We start from the raw sequence: 24,704 nt of genomic DNA, 5'->3' as shown, positions 1-24,704 counted from the left end.
AACGATTCATTTTCAGGGTGTACACAAAGCTAAAGGTGGTGGAGGGGGCGGGGGGAGGAGAAGGGATATCATCTAGCTTACCTTGCTAGCACTTGGTAGCTTTCGCTTAGATATTGTGGCTAGCAAAAGAGCTCTAGTCGGGTGACAAGTGTCCTGTTGGGAAAGGCGTCTTTAAAACTTGTACACATTTTCATTGTTATTATTGTTATATTAATGTTAAGATTATTATTATTTACTATTGTTTTTATTAAAGTTTATATTTTTGTATGATTACAATTAGAATAATAATATTTTGAAAAAGTTTTGAGTAAGAATACGATTTAATCCTGATTTGAACTCTTAAAGGATTTAATGTTTAAAAGAGCGTTCTTTTTCGAAAAACTATAATGCCAATAATATTTAATTATTCCTTACCTCCGCCCAGCAGTCCCAGTTACCGTTTTGATATTGCATTTTATATTTGTTCGTGTATGCATGTAAGTTTGTGTGTGTGTGTGTCTAATAGACACTGTCTATCGTTTAAGATATTTGCGGAAACAAGTGCTGATAAATGCTCGATTTTTGCATTTTGATTTCATTTCCGTTGCGTTCGCTTTTTTTGTGTTTGTTGTGCAAATGAAGAAAAGCTAGCTAGGAAAAAAAGAAAAGCAGCAATTTCCGCCTTATCACAGTTGCGAAGAGGGGCGCGGCAGACATGGCAGAGCATCACCAGCATCAGACCCCCTTCCTCCTCCTTCTCCTTTTTCTCAATGCTTTTGCTGCCTCATGCTGCTGCTGCTGCTGCACGTTTGTCTAAGGACTAAAAGGCTATGAAAATTTGCCGATACGGCGACGACGGCAACCTTGGCAGCTGCTACTATTGTGGCAAATTTCTCAATTCGCATTTCGCATGTGTTGCACTTGTTCCATTTCATAAGCTGCACATTTCTCATCATCTGCGGCAGGCAGCTCGCAACATGCTGCGCCGGCAGCAACTCCCTTTGGCAACTCCCCTCCCCCCTCACTCTCTTTGTCTCGGGGTTAGATTTGTTACAGTTTCTGCATGTCTGGCTGTCATATTTTCTCATCTCCTGCGCTTTTACCTCTGGCAATTGCTGCCTAGTCTCATGGTCTCACATGCACTTCCCCCTTAGCCTGCTCGTGTACTCCCCCCGCTCATTGTCGACTTCTTCGTCGTTCTTGTTGTTGTTGTTGTTGTTGTTGTTTTCCAACTCATGGCTCATAATTTTACTTGTGCACCATAAATGCCAACCAGTCAGCGAATTTCTGTTTCAGTTCTTCACGACAAACATTTGCCTAAACACCCAAGCCCAAAACTCGAGCCTGAACAAACAGCTCCTATACTAAAACAACAACAACAACAGCAACAGCAACAACAAGAACAGCAACAATAACAACAACTGCCTGTGCTCTCCAAAGATATGCTGTCCAGTCCCTTTGGACTGCAAACAGCAGTTGAGCCAAAATGATCCAATTGCAATGCCTTTTCCAGGTATTTTTGCTGTATTTTTTTTCGTCATGCTTCGTTTTTTTCTTTTTTCAAATTCTTTTTTTTTTTCTTCCGTTTTTGCTTCCGCTGTGCAAACAGACAGCAACTAGAACCAGCCGCCAGACGACGACGCAGCATCAAGTCCGGCACCAGAGAAATGCAAACATTGTCCAACATTCTAAATCAAATATTAGATCAAGGTGATCAGGCATGATGGACTAGTGAATGCCCTTCATTAGATACTACTTAAATAAGTTTCGATAGTTTTTGTTCTATCATTAGTTATTATACATTAACAAATCAATTATCGATATCTAAGTTATCGATTGTGTTGTAATATATTTTTTGGATTTATACCTGTGAGTGCTTAAATACCCTGTAATTCACCGAATCAACACAACTGTTGCCCGACAGCAATCCGCCTCCAACTTTGGTCATATCCACACACACACACACACACACACACACACACACACACACTCCCACACAGTTGAATTGCCTTCATTGTTGCTTTTGTTTCTTTTTGTTGTTGGGCGGCAATCTCAGCATTGCTTTTGGCCAGAGAATTCACGTTCGCAGCTTGGGTTTGTTTGTGAGCGGGCGGCGAGGGGCCAGTTCAGGTAGAGTTAGCAATGTGAGCAGGTACTCTGTCTATCTGAGCGTGCGAGTGTATGTGTGTGTGGGTGTGTTGTTTTATATTTGCATTTGTGTGTCTAGCTTGTCTCATTGTGCGCATTAACAACCCATACACAGACACACGCACGCACATGGAGATGTGTGTGAAAACAAGACAAATGTGCGCCATTTTGTTGGCTCTTCCCGTTACTTCATGCCCTGTGTGCCTGCATGTGTGTGTGTGTGTGTGTGTGTGTACACTCATATATTTTTTCTGTTGTTATTACTTACTCGCGCATCGTTAAAGTGACTTCCGGTGCCCTCAGACACACACACACACACACGCACACATACATCATTTATGTTAACAGCGTATTTTTGGTGTGTGTGCGTGTATTGTGTGTATGGCATATATTACGGGCCACTCGTTGAGCTCAGGCGCTCCTCTGTCTGGCAGCTGCATGCGTTAAATTATGCACAGCTTTTGCCTTGACTCGCCACCCAACCCCACCTCCCTCCCATTGTTCCATCTCCCGCCCCCACTTCCGTGATTTTTCTCTGCTTGGGCAGAAGGTGACGAAATATTACAACTTAACCTTTTTCGGCAAATTTCCGCTAACAAAATGATGAAAGCCTCATACCGCCCCGCCCTTTGCAGAGTTCTATGGCAAAGTTTATTTTCATATCTAGCATTACGTGTACCGTTATTTCTTACGTTTTTTTTATGGCAGACAGCCAGGTTTTTCGGGTTGATTCTTTTTTCATTAAATTTTAAAGTCTGCTGCGAGACGCATCCTTTTGGTTGTGTTTCGTTTTGCCTGCCACTCGCTGCCACTGATAAGGCACAGTGTGCAGCAGCAGGTCGCCAGATCATAAAATAAATACGTGCGTGTATGCAAAAATATTGGATCACAATTAATTGCCCCTGCACCCTTGAGTCAACAGTGGCTGATGTCAGCTGGCATATTATCCATTTATGCAATATACAAATATGCATATATATGGTATAGTATGGTCCATGCATATTCATATTTATTCAGAGTATTTTTTTTGTTGAGTTATTTAAAAATTATTTAACACAACCGCAGCTGAATTGACGGCCACAACAAATGACCAGAAGCGATGGGCAGATAAAAATCCAGCCAAGCAAAAGTTTCGATTATTTACAAATAAATGATGTGAGTGGATTTTGCCAATCAAAATCCCGTCCAAACAGGCAGGCAAACAAAAAACAAAACAAAGCAAAACAAACATTATGGGCGTTATCTATAAAATACCATAAATTATTGGGTATTTTTTAGCGTCTTTTTATGGCGTTCTTTGGTCGAATGTTGTTTTAAGATTGTATTGCAAAAGGGTTTGTTTTAATCAGTTTACGCTTTTGTGCATTAGAAATGGAATAACAATAATGTTTAAATTTCTCTTGAATTTTGTTTATTTATTCTACAACAATATGTTATTGTAGGGTATATTTAGTCAATACGCATTTCATACCCTCGTAAAAACATTTTCTCCCATTTCTCAGCACTTCATTCATGCCAAACAGATTTTTAATTATTGACTGTCCGTTTAAATATGTGCGATAATTGCAAGATTTATGACTGTGTGCGAGAAGAGAAAGAGATGGAGAGAGAGGGAGAGCAGGCGAGCGAGATAGAGCTAGCTGGACTGTAAATAAAAAGCGCTGCATACTTCAAGGCGTCGCCGGAAACAAATTGCACTAGAAAACTGCGCGCGAGATAAGTGAAAAACGCGAAAAAACGAGGAAAAAAGGAAAATGCAAAAAAACTCGAAACAATTAAAAGTGCGCGACGTAGGTGAAGAGGCGTTCCAGGGGCGGCTAGAAGAAACTTAGCCAAGTGGCGAGGCGCAGGCAGGCAAAAAAGTTTGCCAAAAACACAAAAAAAAAACTGCGAGTTAAAATGTGAGAGGCGAGTAAAAAAAAAGCAAAAGAGAATGAGAGGGAGAGATTGATAGTGAGGAAGAGGGAAGAAGAGATGCTCTTTCTAGTAACTGTAGCTGCAAGTGACTTGTTTCATGGGCGCTTTTGGAGATTTTCAGTTTATTTTTTTCTTGTTTTTTTTTGCTCTTGTGACAAAGCAGCAAAAGTCGAGAAACGGAAGCGTGTGGGCGTGGCAATGAACAAGGCAGCATGGCCAACACTTTATGCTGCAATTTGCACTTCATTGCCAGAGCAAAGAGCAGGAGGGGGCTGCGGTGCAGCTGCCGCTGCCTCTGTTGTGGGGCAGTCTGCTCAAAGCACTTTATAAATTTTTTAAGTGCCATGCAAAAAACTTTTGCCCAAACGCCTAGCACAAAGCCCACGAGCGCGAGAGCGAGCGGGAGAGTGCGAAATTGTCGTACCGGGCTTTAGTTCTTAGTGTTGTAAAGGGCCATAAAAGGCGCCACAAAAACAAAGAACATAAACGCGCGAGCCAACGAATGCGAATTGCGAATTGTCAAAGGGAATGAGAATGAAGCTTGTTTTATATTTCATTTTAATTAGAGGAAAATGGCAAAATTGTTTAAAAAAACAAAAAATTAACAAAAGAAGTAGTGTTCAGTAACGGAAACAGACAATTGCTGCGACATCTAGCGGCCAGCATGGTAAACAAGGTAATTGTATTTTGCAATTGAATTTTCATTAGTTTGCTGTTTGCTTAATTTATATGTGCAGCAGTCTCTCAGTGTGTGTGTGTGTGTGTGCAAAACCGCATAATTTAATTTAACAAACAAAAACCGCAACATGTCCAACTTACAACAAAAACAAAGCAAATAACCAAATCGAGCGCGCGCGCGTTAAAAAACGCTCGCAAACCGCATGAAAACATGTCACAAACGCAACAGCAACAAAAATAACAACAACAAGGAAAATCAACAAACAACAAAATGAATTTTAAATGCCACAGCAAACCTTGCAGTCAAACAAAACAAAAAAATAGAGACGAAAGAGACAGATAGAGTAAGAGAAAGAGGCAGAGAGTGAGGGAGAGACGCAGCGCAAATATGCCATGAATTTATGCCTTTGTTGTTTTTCGTGCCACATTTATGGCCAAATCGCATCTACCAAATTGATATTCTAAACGCGTAAAAATGTATATGTGCCGAATATGCATAAAACTGGCTAAAATTCTTGTTTTTCCCTATACGACTGTTTTTTTTGTTAACTGGCATTAAAAATAAATGTTGCATACTTTGCGGGCGCAACATGGAAAATGCGCTTTTGCCAAACGAGTATTATGGCCTAAAATGCGTGGGCGCTGCGATTCGCCCCTTTTGGGCTGATTGCTGCCGATATTACCTATATAAATGCACATAAATTTATATCTTTATACTAACATGTGTTTTCTTCTCCTATTTTCCGAAATGGCGTTAAGAATGACGGCATTTTGTAACTTCATTAAGCATGCCGCGAGCTTATGTCAAATATTTTAGAGTTTTTGGTTTGGCATGCAAGTGCAGCTAAGATGGGATTATGTTTGACTTGATATCTATCGTATTTTTAGCATGAGGATCAAGTTTTCTTGGCTGTCCTTGCAGGATATTTCGAGGATTTGCTTGTTTGGAGCTATTCAAATTATATTTATGTTTAAATTCAACTTACATATTTATATTATAATATTTTATTAACTGTGTTTCTATCAAGTCTTTCTTTACTCACCTATCCATGTGTGTCCATGTTCAGATTATTTTCCCAGTCTAAATATTATCAACAGTCTACCTAGACTCTACTTTAATAGTAATTCATGCTTACAATATTCTGTACTTTTCCCTATTTTTTTTAGATTATAATCAATTTAGTTTGTTTATTGCACAGTTTATCATGCGAGTTGCCAATCGCATTGTTTTCGTTTTGCCTGATTTACTTCTTGTCCTCTATGATAACCTTATCACTCTGTTTTTTTTATATAACTCAACATATCATTAACATTTCTCCTTCATGAGCAGTTTTCTTTGAACCTGATAACCTCGCTGTTGCCATATTTAAGTGTGTCCTCCTAGGTTAGATCTGTTTATTTTTCATAGTGCATAAAATGATATTGCTACTTCTTCATGTATACCTTTCATCTAACATCAAATAGATGCCGTTCAAATGTTTTCCCTCCATAGTCAGATTATGCTATTAATTTTTAATTAAGTTAATATATAATTGCCTCAACTGTAATATATGTCCTCCAATTCAACATCTGTGTTTTAGATATACATATTCCAACCTCGAAGATGCTGTTTTGAACTGTTTACATAGAACTATTTCTTTTGCTTATTAGAATTATACATTTTATATATTTACTTTAGGTTGGAAACTATTTGAGTAAAGCGTTGCACACTAATTAAAGAGCTGTCATTAACTATTCCCCCAAATCACAGAATTTAAAATATCACAAATGCATTTCTACCAATTTGAAATTTGAAACAGTTGTTGAAATTTTCTGTAAATTGAAATTAAACACAAAAGTTTGTTTGCAAGTTTTATTTGGTTTTAATTGGATTTAATTTTTGTTTTTTCCCTGTCCATTTATCTGTCTCTCTGTCGCTGTCGTTGTCTCTCTCGCTGTCTCTGTCTCTGTCACTGTAAATGTGAAATTATTACACAAAAGGTTAGACAATTCGTTGCGCTTTAATTGGATAGAAATTGTGGCCAAAGCAGCGGCCACACATAACGAGCAGATGCAGATGCAGATGCGGATTTCAATAAATATCATAAATACATGTCTTCTCTATATAGCAGCCCCTCCCTCTTCTGCATCTCCTGCTCTTGATGTGTCTCTGGCTTTCTCTCTCAAATAAGGTCGAGCTAAATGCGTTGCCAACAAATGACGCTGCAGCTGCTGCTGCGCAATTGCAATTATATGTCATTGCAATTGCAATTTTTTACGCTCTAATTAAAGTGCTGACAGTTATTCAATTATACCCTACAAGCCCAACCTCCAACCGGCCCAACCCACCCCGCTCCGCAGCACACTCAATTAAATGCGCATTTCTCAAGGCGTTGGGCTATGACAGAGAGCGAAAGAGAGAGAGAGAGAGGAAGAAGGAGAGAAACACATGCGAAACTTGGCTTTCTCTGTAACTCCAACTAATGGCCAACAATGAACACTCAAAATCGCATTAGAGCCAGCTTTCTAACCCAGCCTCTACCGACTCCCTGCTAACTTGGCCTAAAAGCAGACTACGCAAAGACTACGCAAAGTAACATCAATCAATTTTTGGCTTTCAAGTCGCGTACGCAGCAATTTGTTTGTATAGAAAATGCCCCGAAGTGTGCACCCCACGCCCGCCACTGTCCCAGACCCTGTCCCTGTTTGCTGTCTAACTTTTAATGTATTTCGGGCACGTCTAACCGCAGGCTAGGGGCTGCGAAGAGTAAGGAACTCAGAAGTGTATGTGTGTCGGCTGTATTGATATGCCTATTGATATAGCCAGGCATCATCCACATCATCCCCATCGTCAAGCCAGCTAGCAGCTGCCTGCCACTGGCATCAATTTCAACACCCTTTTCGGTCGTCTCCCCAACTCAAGCCTGCCCCTGCCACAAATTGTTGTTTTTGCTCCTTGTGCCTATTACTTGTAATAATATTTTAGCAATTTTTGTTGCCATGTCACATATGCGAAAAGCGTCTCTGCTTGTGTCAAGCTGCGGCAGTTGAGTTCCTTTTGCTGCCTCGCCCTCGATCATGTCCTTGTCCTTTTTCATTTTTTTTTTTTAAAGCCAACACCAACCAAATTTGCATTTTTATGTCGCCTGCGCCTAGGCCAAGGCAACAAAACAGGGCCGGGAAGGGCAGGGCAGCTGTCAAAGAGAAATTGATTTGATGCAAATTAATGACAGCTTCTTGTCAATTTCATTAAAGGAAAACAAAATAAAACCGAATTTATGTCTACGCTTTAAATGAGCCTGTGCCAAATGTTGACATTATGTCGAAGTAAGAGCGGAGGCTTATTATAAATAGTGTGGTTAAATTGTAGAAGAGAAGTTGCTGCAATTTATAATACTCAAGTAACTATATATGTCAATTATATATTACAATTTAATTGTTTTATTGCCTTTAATTACTTTAGTAATTGAATAGGAATTCCGCCTAAACCTAATAATAATTTATAATAATTTTTACCTAAATACTTCAGTCAATCTTAGCAAAAGAACTATTTAATTACTACTAATTAATTGTCACCCGAATAATTATCAATGAGATATCGTTAACTGACTAAAGTAACTGATTCTTTAATTACTTGGGTAAATATTTAAATTATTATAAATACTTTACATGAAATATTTATATCAGCAAATATTTTTGTAGTTATGTATTTGTTTGTTTGATTGTGTCTTTAATTGACTGAAATATTTACCAAAGTAGTTCTATACTTAGTAGTTCTATACTTAGGTAAATAATTTAATTATTTTTGTCAAACTCTTTGATTATCTATGAAAATATTTAAAATTTTATATTTACTTATGTAAATTTGAATTTAATGCTACAATTACTAAAGTATTGATAAAAACCTTTGAGTTTAGAAGCATTTACCCAAGTAATTAATTTCGTAACCACTCCAGTAATTAATTCAATTATTTTATAAATATTTGAATTACACTTTTTTTCTTTGAGTTTATATTAATAGTGATTTTTATGTTCCTCTCTTTCATTGCTTTCAAGCTCTTTCACAATCCCATCTACAGCTAAAGGGCATCTCAAGTGCGTTGTGCAACTCTTTCGCAATCTTTTACTCATTTGTTGTCCCTTGTATGGATTCATGCTAATTTGTAATGGATTTTTAAGTAGGGCCTTTAAAATTGAGCAAAGGAAAAGGCAATTTATTTCGAAGATTTTGACATAATGACAATGTCGTCTATCATCTGCCACGTCTTGTCCCGCCGACCCTCAGGCTTATCCTGTCACTTGTCTCGATTGTTGTTGAAATTAATTTAAATTAAATTTGTATTTTCTGCTTCTTTTCTTTTTAGGTAAGTTCAAGTCCTGCGAAAGGCGTCGCCTACATTTGGCCCGAATATTCAGTAAGTTAGCTTTAAGTTCGAGTCGCAAGAGGGCATTGGGCGGGTAATGGTCTAATCCCGTGATCGCATTTAAATAAAGTGCTCGGCCACTTGACAGCAGCCGCATAATTATGTTCATTGCCAGTTTCCATTTTCCAATTCTCCAATTCAATCAAAGAGCTTTGCGCACCGCCCTTAAGCCCAGCCGCAAACGCGCTCAGCTAAGTCAGTTGCCGTGTGTCCTGGATGTGTCCTGTGTGTCGGCTTCATCCTGGCGGCTGCCTTGGCAGCTGAGCCCTATTGAGCTGGATTAAGCGCTAACTGCTGCAATGTGCTTGACGCTAAGAGCCACAAAATATTGTAAGCCCAAGTCTCCTTTCTCCGGCCCAGGACCATAAATTAATCAACAAAGCGTAGAACCAGAAAGTCCTGAAAAAATGGGTATTCATAGCATGAAATAAGTACAAGCAAAAAACATATTTTCGGCGCGCAGTTTTTTAAGCCACATAAATGACGTTTAATTCACTTTCAACGCGCCCGTGTCCTGTCCTGTCCACCTGTTTACCTGGCCGAGCTGAGCCCTGTTCTTCACGTAATGCTTATTATTTACTTTATTAATTTAAGTGTACCCCGCCCCCATCCCCTTGTTAGCGAGGGTGGCAAACAATTTTCCTTTTTTTTGTGAGTATGCGCTTCTTCATCATTTAATTCTATTAAAGCCAAATATTTACACGAAGCGCCTGGCTAACAGAAAAAGGCCGACAGACTGTGGAGAATGCAAGCACTTTTGGGCCCGTCTGTAAATATAGCTAGAGAACCCAGCCCACCCACAGACCCCGAGTTGACTGCGTAGGTGCGTGCTGGCCACACCCAGGGCACACGCGCACAGGACAATGGCCGCACATGAAAGCGGCGGCCTATCTGTTGGCCTAGAGTTTATTAAAAGTAATGTCCCGCTGCTTGTTAGCGCGCCGTCCAGGTGTATTACGTTCAGTCGGAAATGTTGTTGATGTCCAAGCCCACCCCCAAGTGGTGCTACGTAAACTAACTACAGTAAATTAAGCTTAACGGGCACATACACAAGCTGTAACTACTCTAGATTCAGAGCATTCGATAACAGACATTGTGTGCATATATGTAGGTAGTTTATGGCTATTGGAATACTCTTTGACCTATGAAGGTATGCAAACTTTCAATTTGTAGTTATTTAAAGAGTGATTGTACAGTCTAATATAAATTTATTTATATTTTACATTTATTGTAATTGGTTTATTTATTTACCTTGAGGTACTAAGAAATTGAGACATTAAATCAGCAGTTTTTCTATTGTAATTTGCTTTTCACTATCTTCACTTTTCCTACACCCCCTCTCTCTCTCTCTATCTTTTACGCTTTGGCGACCGTATGTCAATTTTGCCTTCCCTTTTGTGCTTCTTTTGTAAACCTTTTACAGCTTTTGCTTCGCTCGTCATTTCCTCTCTCTCTCTCCCTCTCTCTCTCTCTCTCTCTATCTCTCTCTTTCTTTCGCTCTTACATTGATTTCGTGCATCCCTTTTTGTACCTCATCCGGTAACGTTTGACAGTTGATGCTTCACTCTTCCCCTCCTTTGCGCTCTTGCGAGCTTATTTTAATTTCGTGCATTCCTTTTTGTTCCTCTTACGTAAACGTTTAACAGCTGATGCTTGTTTTGGCCATCAGAATCCATTTAATATGCCATAAAAAGCAATTCTCTTGATTATCGCGGAAAGTTGTTATATAGCTTGTTTTCAAATCTTTGTACTTAAGTCTTTTGTTTTTCATCCTCTTCTCCTCATTCATTTAACTCATTTAATTGGCCTGTATCTATACAGGCCATTTTATCTTCAACCCCCCAACACACTGTGACATTTCCTCAAGTTTCTTGTATTTTAATTGTTCTTTGTTGCTGCTGTTGCTTGTCGCCTTTTGAGGTAATATCGTACAGACTTACTGCAAGTTGCTGCTGCGGGTTTTACATCAAATATGCCACGCCTCCAGCGCAGTTGTAGCGCCCACATTAAGCGCTTACGACAATGCTCCTGTCACACGCGCAGGACCCACTGACAAAAGGACATTTTGTTTGTCAAATGTTTGTCATTTGTAAATGTCAAACGGCGGTCGAGCATATTTTGCATGCATTAGATGGAGAGAGACGGCGGGGAAGAGTGGGAGTAGGAGTCCTTACAAGTGCAAAGGAAGTGCGGTTAGGTTGGGGTAGTTACTTTCTCCTCCTCCACCCTCACCCACATGCAAAGGCAGTGCTTAAAATGTGCTTTCAGCTTGAGGCCCGCATATCTTTGGGCTCAACTGAACAAAGAGCAAGACAGAACGAGAGAGTGGGTGAGTGAGCAAGAGAAAGAGGGAGAGGGAGAAGAAAAGAGAACAAATCGGGGAGAATGACAGGCAGTCAGTAGGAATTTCTTCTGTTTAGAATGAATTTTGTGCACAACAACCAAAATTATGAGACATATTTTGCTCTTGTCTGGGGTTTTGTACTGCGGCTCGTTGTTGTCTATTTGGGATGTGGACTAAAGAATATTTTCGGGGGAGGGGGCTGCTGTTCTCTCATATAGAAATCTGACATTTAAATATTTACTTGCTTCAACTTGTGACATTTTACTCATTATGAAAGCCAAAGCCGTTTCTGGCGATATGCGTTTCGCTTTCAGGAAGGAGGGTTTTGCTGTGGATTGGTTTCTATTTGAGTGGGAGCCGGGAGCCTTGCTCAAGGATTCGGTTTTGTAAAACTTTTGTCATGCTTTAATTTGCTTTCTCTGAGCATTTCGTATTCATAAGCTGACGAAATTTTGACAGTTTTTAGTGCCTTTTTGTTATTGTCTCTCCAGACTCGGCAGCTTCTTCTTTTAATGTTTAGATTTATTTTCACGCAGATGCGTGGATTGGGCAGGGGGCTGGCTATCATTTATCAACGCTTCCGGGCGGCAGTCTTGTTCCTGTGTTTTGTGCTCTTCTTGACTGACTGCTGTCTCCTTTCATTCAATTGGGATTTTCTGTTTGTTATTGCTGCTACTGCTTCTTTTCTTTCCTCCTTTGCCGCTCTTCTGTAACGTTTTCTGGCCTTGGGGCAGGTATAAATGCTGTTGTAAATGTATTTTTAAATGTAATGAGATTATTACGCAATTAGTAAAAGTTTTCTGCGGGCAGCGTGCGCTGCGGGTGTCGGAGCGGGGGTGGCTTTAGGAAAGTGAGCCCCGAGGTAGGCTTTTAACTGCTCGGATTTTATAGCTAATTTATTTTTGCGTGCGCCTCTGTTATTATGTGTTTGAAGAGCTAAGTGAGGACTGGGCTTTAATGTGCCCGACCGAAAGAGAAAACCAATTTGATTTACAGTGAAATAACTCAAAGTTTATTTTAAATATCTGCTTAGATGCTCAGTGAAAGATTTAATTTTAATCAATGTTTTTATGCCTTGTTAATATTATTTAAAAAAAAAATATTTTTTTATTTAGCTAATTCAACTACTTTATTTATTTACATTTTCGTGACCTTAATTCAATATGTTGCATAATATTTAACAGACAACAGACGATGATTATATTCAAAAAAAATTGACTTGATTTAAAATGTTACATTTAGAATTTATTCAAGATTTATTCATTTATTATTTATTTAACTAATTTTTTTAATATTCATTTTATTAATAAAGTGTGGTTGCCTTTAGGCAATTTTCACTGTAGTTTTTGCCTGAATTTTGGACATTTGGCTGCCTGATTTTGGGGCGAAACTCTTAATTAATTAAAAATAGAGAGCACTTGGTAACTGTGTACCTTTGTGTCGTGTGTGCACCAGTGCGTGTGTGTGTGCGTGTGTGTCTGGTGTAACATTTAGGTTCAAAAATATAAAATTTTTGCATAAACAACACAGACTCAGGACGAGCATTTCATTATGGCCCAGGCACAAGGCGACCACAAAAACCTAACTAGACACACACACACACACATGGTCGTTCCCTGTTAAACACACACACACATTGACACACCTCTCCATAGCTGCAGCTGCCTGGCCAAAGCACGCCCACCTCCGTCCCCAATCTCGCCTGCCTACGTGCCACATGGTAAACGCTTAAGGGCTCAACAAACACAAGAAGTCAAGACATTTACACTGCACTTCATGCTTCAGCTACAGCTACAGCTACATCTAGAGCTAGAGTTGGGCCCAACTTCGCCCGAGCTCAGGCAAATGAACCTTAAAAACAAATCATTATTAAAGACCCGTCCGTAGCCCCAGACTAACCCCGCACTTACCAAAAGGACCGCTGCTTGCCTTGCTTCATGTTTCTAATTATATAAAAAACTTTGCACCATGTTGCATTTTCTCTCTTCACTTGAATGTGTGTGTGCGTGTGTGTGTGCATGCCCCTGCGGCAAATTGTAGTTACACACATGACTCAATGTCTCCTTCTTGCAACCCCTACTGGCTCCGGCCCTGCGCCTGCCTCTGCCCTTAACATTTTTAACATTTTTGACTTTGCTGGAGGAAAGTGAATTACAGTGGGCGTGTCTGTGCCTGTTTTTCTACTCGCAGTTGTTGTTGTTGTTCTTGTTGTTGTTGTTGATTCATCAGTGGCACTTTTGAGCTGTGCATTTACTAACTTGTTCTGTCTCCCTAACGCTCGCTCCTTCTGCCTTTTTTCTTTGCATAACCAAGTTCGCCCTCATGTATTACTAACTTGTTGCAGTCCGTTCTGCAGCTTCATGCCTTTAGACCGTGAGCTAGTCCGCCCGCCTCCCCTTTAGGCATGCAACATGCCACAGCTGTCTCTGCCCACGCCCCTCTCTGTTTCTCTCTAGCGCTGCTCGTAAGCTGCTTGGGAAATTTGTTTTTGATTGAAATTTAAACAATAGCTGCATCGTCCAACAACAACAACAACAAAAACAATAATATAGCCGCACTCCTAAACGCCTCTAAACATTTCCCTGGAAAAGATGAAGCCAAACTTACCCTGAGAGAATAAAGAACAATAACAAAGAGAAGTGTATCGCGAAATTATGGACATAACGATATTTTGGAAAGCTTTGGTTTCTTGATATATAAGCAAAGACTACATGTGCCTAAAGTATAGATCCTTAATGAAATAAGGAACTATCTTAAAACCTTCATTATGTTAAACTAAAGCTCGAATATATCTCTTATATTAATTGCAGGTCTGTGGTATTTAATAATAGATCTTTATTAGCTCGCAAGCAGCCAACAGCCTGGCATAAGTGTAATACACCCCAAAAGATGTAGGGTATATGAGAAAAAATCATAGCATATTTTGCTGCGCAGCGCATTGGTTTCGGGGTATACGACAACGCACCTTTGTTGCGTCATGTTAATGTGTGCATGTGTGTGTGCGGCTATTGTGTGTGTAAAGTGGCAGCATAGTTTTAGCATTGAAGGCGCAAAGCAAGAAAAACGAGGCATCGTCCCCAACGGTGCACAACATGAAAGGGAAATTCCTTTTATTACAATTTGTTGTTGTTGTTGTTGTAGCTGCTGTTAAGCATCTGCTTCAAATGAAATTGTTTATCAAGTTTAAACTTTTTGCAGAGAATTATGTAAAACATGTTGTTTGCGGGCTTCTCCGACGTTCTTCGTTCTTCGTTCATCGCTCATCGTTTGTCTTTTGGCCTTTTCAAAAATGTTTTATATAAAAATTAATTTTCTGCTCGAGCTATTAAACATTTATGTGCCATGTCCTGTGGCCCATTGTGTCTGTCAGTCAGGCTGTCCCACTGTCCTTGCAGTCTTCCTGTCCAACAAATCCTTCAATCCTAATCCCTAGCAACTGTCTCTCTGTCTCTCTCGCTCTCCGTGTTTAGTTTCAATTGCAAACTCTACTCTAAAATCACTCGGTTAGCTGCCCAGTTGTCCAGAACTTCCGCTGCCAGCCCCTCGCATCCTCCACCTAGGCTTCTTCGGGCAAAGCGCATTACATTTGCGGAATGCAGCGCAACCAACTGGTAAAGCGCTTAAAACTGAAAGCTCATCATTGGACGGGGGCTGCGGCATTGGTTTTTGCTCTTTGCCAGCTGCCCACTTGGGAAAAACCCTCAACTTGCATATTTATATCTATTATGATTAGATCAGTTCAACAGCTGCACATCAACCATTAAGTTTGCCTGCCCTTTTCATGTAACCTTTTCTGTGCGTCGTTCATCAATCAGTTAGACCTTCAATCAGTCACTCAGTAAAAATGGTCTTAAATATAATAAATATGATACAAATTTATGATATATCAATCAGTACGTCAGTCAATCAAACAATTAGTTAGTTAGTCAATCACGAGAAACAGTTTTTAATTTTAGAATAATACAATCATGACATACTTCATTTAATAGTCTTTGATCAGTCATTCAATCAAGACAAATACTTCATAAATTCTAAAATCATGTTGAAACTTATTCGAAAACAACTAATAAGCAAATAGGGCTTGCAACGCACCTAACACTCCATGCTCAACGTTTTCCAACACTTCCGCCCTATTGTCGGACACATTTATCGATAAATCGTTGGCCTAATCTGTTGGGCAATTGTGTAGCAACGTTGAGCCGCCGTGTTGGTTCTATTGTTCGATTCTTGAATACTTTCGTTGCCAAATGAACAGTTGCTATTGAAATCAAATGAGTCATGAACCAAGTTCAGCCACGCATCTAAATTTCACAGAAATGTGAAACAATAAAAGCAACAAAAAATACACCAACAAAATGACCCTCCACCCCCGAGCCCCGACCCCCTTGGCCAGGACACTCGCAGCTCCTTTCTGGTCAACTGAGCAGCAGAGAACTGAAGGTCATCATCATCAGCAGCAGCCCCTTTCCCTCTCCTTCTCTCTCCGTATCATTATTATGCTTCTCTTTCTTCCTCTCTCCTTCCTCTTCCTCTCTCTCTGGTTTCAACATTGCATTCTCTGCTCGCCGGAAGTTGGCAGCCAGCCGTTCGCATTGTTTTTGGCATTTCATTTGACGTCATTTCATTGTTGCTGCTGGTCAGTGCAGCCCCCTGCCAACACGCCTCCTTTTACCATAATGGCCAAGCTGCTGCAGCCCCTCTCCCCCAACACCACTCCTCCCTCCCCTTACTGTCCCCCCTTTGGCGAAGCTCTGGCGTGATTCGTGCTCAGCCATGGGGTTGATGATTTCCGTATGCATAGCCCATTTTATGCACAACTTCCGGAAATTTCATTGCGGTTTTTTTGCAGCGGATGTTGAATTGTTGTTTGCTTCTTGTTCGAGTCCCTGTTTCAGTACCTTACGACGATCTGGCTACCCACGCAGAAGTGCTACTAGCATGCTCTATCAGTCCAGCTTCAACAATTCCCAGTAAAAATCAAAACTACTAAATGATTTTGTTTTGAACAGCTTTGCACTCTGCTTCGATATCAGTTGTGTTATTTTTTATACTTTTCGGGAAATATTTTCGGGCACATTTCCATTGCATTGCGCACATTAATAAATATTCATAAGAATTAGCCAAATTTCCACAGCAACAATTCGGCATTTTCCATCAGGCTCTCGATTTGCATGGCACAAATATTCCGAAACGGATAAAAATGAATAATGTGCCAAGAAGTAGGCAACAGATTTTCACGGCCTAAGGCACGCTCTCCCACTCTCGCTGTCTCTTGCCCTGTCTCTCTATCTCTCGCTGTCGCTCTCTAGATTATGTAACCACATTTCCGGCTGTGATTCGTGCAACATTAGCTTTGGCTTTGCCTGCAACTGACATGCGTATGTGTGTGTGTGTTTGTGTGTGGGTGTGTGTGCCAGCGGCTTCTAATGCATCTCGCCGTCTCGCAGCCACTGTTTCTCATTGTATCTAGCTCTACCTGTCACGCACTCTCTGTGTCCGACTGCTGCACGCATATCAATTGCTTTGCGGTCGACTCGGTTTACACTAAATGTGCTTTTGTGGCTTTTTGGGTGGGAGCGAAAGTGAGTGGGTGTGCAAAAGTGAGAGAGAGAGAAACTATAAGCTGGAATAACAAACGCACAAACGCTCCGTTCCCAGACAGAATTTGGCTCGAATGCCCCTTCTCCAAGAACAGGTAACTGATACCTGTGCCGAATCTAATGATTTCTGTGCCTAATGAAGTAGTCGAGGCGCTTATGTTCTGATAATGACATTCTATAAAAAATGCTTGTTTTAAATTAGTTTCACACGGTCATACTGAAAGCTCCCTTGTTCAAAATACTTATGTGAGAGAGCGCCTTCTTCTTCTTTATATGTATATTATATGTTCTTTTTTCTATATTATATGTTTAAGCATACTTGACTCTCAATATGCTGGTCTCTGCAAGCCTCATTCATAACGTAATCCCCTGCCTTTGTGCTTAATCTGGACTTCCGTCTAATCTCTGGTCTTTTAGTGCTTATCTAAACATATTTTTTTCTGCTTATTTCTCTATCTTGGGTTTTCAATCTTTGGTCGCCTTTTCTTTTCGTAAGCTTTAGTTTATTGTCGTTTCACCTTTTCTGTTTGCTCCTTGTCACATGCCAAGCCACCCCCCCTGTCATCCCGCTGTCTGTGCGAACAAAGGAGCTGCCCGTGTGACGTTCTGTGCAAGATTTTTGGTATAACCGCACCTCACCCCTGCCCCCATTGTTGTTATTGTTATTATTATCATCAAGTTGTCATGTTAAATGACATTTGCCATATTTCATTCATGCAGCAGATTTATGTGTGTGAGTGCGTGTGTGTGTGTGTGTGTGTGTGTGTGTGTGCGTAGCTGACCCAAAAGACGCACAGCATAAAAAACTGCCCTGGCATATCCTGCTGTTGCTGTTGTGTATATATCCTGTATATCCTGCTTCCTTTGACCGTTGAAAATGAGCCATGTGAACTGTTGCGGCTGCTGCCAACAACGGTAATAGTCTGCATACCCCCTCCCCCCCTCTCTTTTTCGCCTTACTCCTCTCTTTCACTCACTCTCTATTGTTGTCGCTATTGTGCTGCCTGCTTAACTGGTGTCCCGTGTATGCCTGTGTGTGTGTGTGTGTGTGTGTTTGTGTGTGTGGCATGTGTCAGCAACTTGCAACTGGTTATCAACTTTGGTTTCTCATCTTTATTTTCGTTTACATGCATTTTCATCGTTTCTCCAAGTCTTTCCCCCATTTCATCTCTCGGGTCGTTGCCTGCTTAAAAGTTGAATTGTTCTCGACCACATTTGCCTAGCTGCAATCCCCTCGCCCTAGCCGCTGCTCCACTCCAGGTGGCATTTTCCCGTTCTATTTCTATTTATCTTGGCTATAACTATCTATTCTCTTTCTTATCACTCACATTTTCCACATTTTCTTTAGCTGTCACTAGCAGCTGCCGCCGCTCCCTTTGTCTGCCTCGGCCTTTTGTCAACATGCAGAAGGCAATTATGTATACCTAGAAGAATAGTTATGGACCCACATCTTGAATATATATATTTATATGGTTGTAAAAAGCAATTAAGCTATGCACATGTGTGGGTAGTATTTTCTCTATTTTGTTCGTTTCTTTGAATTCCCATCAACTTTTCGCATATTACATTTTAAGCCGGATATTACAAAATGGCCGCTCGATTGATTGTGCTCCATATAATTGCCCCACCCTGCCCCCTCCTTCCTACTTTTCGGTTAGATACGCCCCCTCTTACTATATGATTAAAGGGCACATCAAAAGACGCTTCCAAAGCATTTGGATACTCTTGGGCGCCCATCATGAAATTAGTTTACAGTCAACGCCAGAAGTCAGCGCGCACATCAGCTTCTAAGTGGAAGCTTAAAAAAAATAAACTTAAATGAAACAGACAGTCAAAAATATTAAGAAAGAAGATATTGACAGCCAAATGTCGCTTTTATGCCCTGCCTCTGGCGGGTCTTCGAGTTTGTATATAAAATGTGATGCAATATGAGAAAGACTTTTGCGAGGCTGTAAAGAACGTGTACAGTCAAAATCTACTCGATCACGTCTTAAAATCAATATATTTTGATAATATGCTGCCTGATCATATTTATGTATAAACTCTATGAACAAAAGCAAAATACTCGTACCCAAGCATCAATAGGTTAGAACCACCTACCTTACTTTCAGTAGTAACCATAGATAACATGACAGCATTTTTTGCTTGCTTCGTCAAATTCTCATTAACATTTTTCAATGTATTTCAGCTTCGGCTTTGCGTACATCCAAAAGCTTCTTCTGGGTCTTTTCATATTTTATTGTTGTGTACTTTTTGACTTAGCTACCAAAGCAACAGCCGCCGCCGCCGCCAAATGTAATTATCTAAAAGTTTTTACTAGTTGTGGGCAAAATATAAAAATAAACTTATAAAAAGGCAGCATGAAGACGGCTAAAGGAAATTTAAAAAAAATAAAAATGAAAATAAAGCCAAAAGCAGCAGGCGCGCTGCGCGTCAGCCACAGGCGTCTCTTGGCGGCTTTTGCGGCTTGTTTCTATTTGTCTGGCAGCCGCTAAAAAGTCGAAAATTAAATTTGTTTCAACTGCAGACTTTGTTCAGGTTTGCTTGCGAGAGGGAAGCGCATAAAAAGACGCCGGAAGCTGATTTTCCACTAGCCAAAAAAAAAAACTGAAAAGCGGCTGCGTCTGACGGCGACTTCATATTTTTTTTTTCCTTTTCCGTTACTTTGGCGCGACGCCATTTTGCGGCGAAAGAAATTCAAAATGGGAAAAATATAAAATGTTGTCAGGCCATTTATAACAGTTTATTGCCGATTTTTGAGCCTGCTAATCGCATGGAAATGACTGAGACGTGCCACGGACCCAGCGCCGCCCCCAAAAATAATAAAACGTATGCTTTTTTTTTTATTGTTTTACCCCAAAGCTTCAAAAATGTGACACGAGAACAATAAACATTTACACATTTTACAAATGAGCTAAGCCAAATTTGTCAGGAAAACCACCCGAACTGATTGCTTTTCATGCCTAATTTGTCCCATTTCACAATGTGAAACGATGCAAATGAAACGTGACACATTTGTTAATCAAGTGTCAGCTTTAAACAGGCTTTTAAAATGGGCTAATTCCATGTGTCTTTTAGCTTATTAAGTGGAATTGGAAACATATTAGGTATCACATTCAGATTTATAGCTAAGCCCTTGACAATTGTCATGTGTGTGCTACAAAACGATGGAACGTCGGAATGGTACATTAAACTTTAAAGTAGCGGCTCTTTTATAAAAATATTTTAAGCATATAAAAAAAAGGTTTTTTAGAATTTACAAATCAAGTTTTCAAAGCTTCCGTTTGCTTAGATTCTATTTGTATTTGGAACAGTGGAAACGAAACAAAAAAGCTGATATCTAAAGCCGTAGGAGAGATATGTTGCAGATACACGGATGCATCTGATATAGAATTTTTTATGTAAATGGGTTTATATAGTAAATATCGGGATATAAAAAATGCATATCAACTAAATAAATTGCGAGATAACAAAAATGAAATTGAAATGAATATTTTGTGCAATTTATTTTTACTGGAATTTAAATATTCATGCGTATGCCAGCAACAACGTATATAGAATTTTATATATGCATATGTACATAGTTATGGGCCTCAATTCTCCAGAGGCACACACACACACACACACATACTTTTGAAATTGATGCTGTATGTGTGCATATTTAAGAGGCGCACCATCTAAAACGGAAGCCGTTGAAATGCTGCTGCCTGAAAATCTTTACATTTTATTTTTGTTTCCTTCTCATTCCCATTTATGTTGGCAAAAAAAATTACCCCAACTCAAAGCTCGCTTTCAAGGCTCGTTGCGGCTCCAGAGCCGCTTCGAGCATGATTTTTAAATATTTTATAACAATTTGTGTGAAAAGTAAATAGCAAAAGCCCCAAACCTCTTGCAAATTTCCTGCTTTCCTAACTGGAAAAGCTATTAGCGTTGAATTGTGTGCTGATTGAAATTGAAAGGCAGCTGTTTGAACAGGTTTGCCTGAGTTTGAGAGCCGAGCACTGGCCCGAGTTAAATGATGTGTGCCAAAAGCACTTGAAATATTTATGAATATCAGAGTCGAAGTTCTACTATGCGCTAGCTTGATTTATAAATCTATTGACAATTTAAAGCAAAAAGACGTTCAATTAAATTGATATTCGCTTGGGGTGAAGCAAATATCAACATATGCTTAAGTAATTATTCTGTAGCATACGCAAATAAGGAAATTTAATAAACAAAGAGGACAACTGGCAAAAACTACTGCCGGATTTGAACCCGTAATCTTTCGCTTGCTAGTTCAATGCTCACAACTGGACTCTCTTTCTTCCAGCTTTTAGCTGAAAGTCACCCCAAAAGTATGCAACAATTATTTCCCTGCACGAAATTCACTTAGCCATTGGCAATTTGCCTGTGAGTGGCGTGCAGCAACACCTGACTTAACCATGGTTACATTCAGAGGTTAAAGTAAGCTCTCTCAAGGGTTGTCTTTCCTCCCCTCCCTCTCGCCATGGGGGTGGTTGCTTGCAAATCCCGTTAGCAACCGCCCAAAAATACTTGTTATCGCTTATGTTGTCTCTTACGGTCTGCTGGATTTTCGAACACACACAATTTTTGGGCCCAACGATGCGTTGCCTAACAATATGTACGAGGGGGTGGTCGGGTTGCAGTGGAGGGGTTGTACAAAAAGCAAAAAAAAAGAGGAAATATGTTTCTAATTCTCTGGTTGCAATCACTTTCGCTCAATGGTTAATGCTCTCAGCCTTGATTTGGGTTCAAGCTCAGGTTTTCCACCTTATACTAAATGTTTGTAATTTGGCAAAAGTTCTTTTTCTTAGTATGGGTTAGACCGGCAGGCAATATGGGGAGAATCAAGCGAAGTCCTCAATAAAAATTACCAATATTTACTCTACAAAATGACAGTTCCACTTGGATCTACTTCTAAGGGCGAGCATAGAGCGGAGGCGAGGGCCAGCCCAGCCTCAAATCCCCTGTCAACTTTGCTACTTAATAAAATATGAGTGCCAAAGTGGAAGATACAAACAGGCCAAGCCAGGACAGGACTTGGGCACAGCAGAAACAACAAACAACGCGCTGGAGGAACTAGGGAGAGGGGGCAACAGGGACAAGGACGTGCCACTAATGGCTGCCAAACTCAAGTGCCGCCGATTCGGCTTGCCAAAGGGATAAAGAAATAAATAGAAAATGCAAATAGATGGCAAGACATTTGGCAGAGGACCTGCGCTGCAAGCCAGACGAAAACTTTTGCCATGTCCTGTGGGACTGATTGTGGGGGCAGGTCTGCTCGCCTGCTGCTGCCATTTTTGCCACTCAAGGACATGCGTTGGCCATAAACTGTTGATTTTTATGTAAGTTCGTGACGCGACAGTAGCCAACAGGATCTTGTGTGACCCTCCCGCACTTTTCAGCTCAGGTGTGTGGCCTCAAAGAGCTTTTGTCTACCTCATCGCGTCTGCTCGATGTTGCCCCCGCTCTGACATGCGTCAAAGTTTGTGCTGTGACTGTAATTTCGACCAGCGCTAGGTCCAAGGTCACTCACGCACTGCCGACCCCTTGCCCCCGCACCCTCTCTTACCTGCTTTGATATTTTGGGAAACAGCTTTTGTGGCTATGGCATTAGTCTTGAAATTATAGCGTCGCCCTCACATCCGCCCTGCTGTTTATAAAGCAATTTCAATAGTTTGCGTGTGCGTGTGCGTGTGCTAAGCGTGCATTTTACGACTTAATACATATGTGCGTACATATTGAGCGCCTGCTGATATGCTACAGTTTCTTATTGTCACCACACATTATATTATAGCCTTATCCTGCTGTTTTCTATATGTTTGTGACGTTCGTTTTCATGTTATATATTAAATTTCAGCCTGAAAAGACCTTCACTAGCTATGTGCCTTGCCATTAAATTACCTCTAATGCTGCATTGTCTGTAAACAGAGCTGTTTGCCAATTCCGCTTTGTCTCGCTTTCGTAAACGTTTTACCTTAAGAAAACCGTTTGATTTGGGCACCAGCTCTTTAGAAAACTACCTATTTGATGCTCTCTCTTCCGCTCTCACATTCCCTTTAAGCGCTTACTTAAAGGCGGATTTGTTTTTGCAATTCTGTTATGTGTCGCATTCGTAAACGTTTCTTCCGAAAACATTGATTATTATTAATATTATGAATTTAATTTATTATTTTCTTATAACTATTTGCTTTAATAAGATAATCTGATTTATTGAAATCTTTTTTAATTTTGATTTTCCTCTATCTATTTTTAGGTAAGTGACGACGTGCTTTCGCTTGCTTTGAGTCAAAATCAAGTAAGATACTTTTTATTTTCCATATGTCTTTAACTTTAGTTTAAAAGTATTTATTGGTTAATACTCGCTTATCTGTAGTCTAACACCTTTGGGGCTCAACGTGCACATCCTTGTCTGGCTTCATAAATCAATCAGAGCGTGCATTGCGTTTGGCTTCTGTTTGATATGGTGATACTGAGGGCGGGAAAACGGGAAAGTGGGGAGGGGGCTGCTGATATGAGGGGAGCAGCGAATTTGTTGTTGCTCCCGTCGAATGTTGCAACAACATTTCCGACGCAAAGCAGTTAATTTGTCAAATGTCTGCACTTTATCACCATATCGTCAGACGTGGCAACAACACAACGAACCCATCCCCCCTTCCCCCTCCCATGAGGCTAGTGCCGGAAAACGCATTACGCACTCAGGCATTTTGGGGCTCGCCTCTGTGAAATTTTGAAGCGATGCGCAATCAGAGCACTGATGCGATTCCCACAGGAACGAGAAAGAGGGAAGAGAGAAGTCAGAGGCTCATCTGCATTGTCCGGGAGATTTAGAGAGGGGGAGAAACGGAAAGAGAGCGAGAGCGAGAAAGAGAAGGGAGCTGCTAGAAAAACTCACTGGGAAAGCAATTTAAAGTTGCATCCATAACAGAAGCAACAGCAACAACAACGCTATAAAGCCTTTGGCCTGTAGGGAAATCTGTCCGGGCTAATGTTGCCCTGGCTCCAGTCTCTGCTGTCTGACACACTCCGCCCGCCCAAAGAGATGCTGCACCCGAAATCGTAATTAGAAAAGTGCTTGCATGATAACTCACTTTTTGAGCTGTGGCAACCCTGCCATTGCCTTCCACCACTCCCGGCCCGCATTTGGCTCAAACATTTAATAGCTTTGAAAATCAGCTATTAAATGGGAAAGCGAATGGTCACTCTTTCCCATCAAATTACCCAATCTATTTACATGGTCACTCTAATTGCCAGGATAATTGAGAGCTAAGCGCCGGCAGTGTGGGACTGGGTGCTGCCGAGTGGCCATGGTTGCCTACTGTCAATATGTTGCAATGCATAAAACAAAATATTTGCAACATTGGCAACATTTTTACATGCAAAAAATGTCATCAAAATGCCATTACGGACACCGGAGTGGCGGATAGAGTGCACCAATAGATGCCTAAAATGTTTTCATGTTATGGAGAGTTCGGGCTTGGGATTTGAATAAAAAAGAATGCAATTTGTTTGGCTGGCCCACAATATGTAAATCATCAGAGTTGAATGCGGATGGCAGTCCAATGGTAAGGAAGGAAAGCAACAAAAAATCTTTCTCGAGACTACAGCTAGGGTAATCAAAAACACAAGGGA

At 40.5% G+C, this 24,704-nt stretch overlaps 1 protein-coding gene across 11 annotated transcripts in view; it reads left to right on the top strand.

The window, feature by feature from the left end:
- Positions 1-24,704, top strand: part of pum (pumilio) — a 231,356-nt gene that overhangs the window by 171,327 nt on the left and 35,325 nt on the right. For 4 of the 11 annotated variants that reach the window (XM_070207245.1, XM_070207244.1, XM_070207248.1 and 1 more), the window contains 2 exons: positions 9,066-9,116; positions 23,329-23,370. The exons of 3 other annotated variants lie outside the window; for them this stretch is intronic. In XM_070207245.1, coding sequence (XP_070063346.1) covers positions 9,066-9,116; positions 23,329-23,370 — 93 coding nt within the window. The remainder of the gene's footprint in view (positions 1-9,065; positions 9,117-23,328; positions 23,371-24,704) is intronic. 4 more of the 11 variants (XM_070207247.1, XM_070207246.1, XM_032433664.2 and 1 more) reach the window with 1 other exon arrangement.

This window comes from Drosophila virilis, chromosome 2 (genome assembly GCF_030788295.1).
Source record: "Drosophila virilis strain 15010-1051.87 chromosome 2, Dvir_AGI_RSII-ME, whole genome shotgun sequence".
NCBI classification, from domain to species: Eukaryota; Metazoa; Arthropoda; class Insecta; order Diptera; family Drosophilidae; genus Drosophila; species Drosophila virilis.
This window is presented reverse-complemented; position numbering and strand designations above follow the sequence as displayed.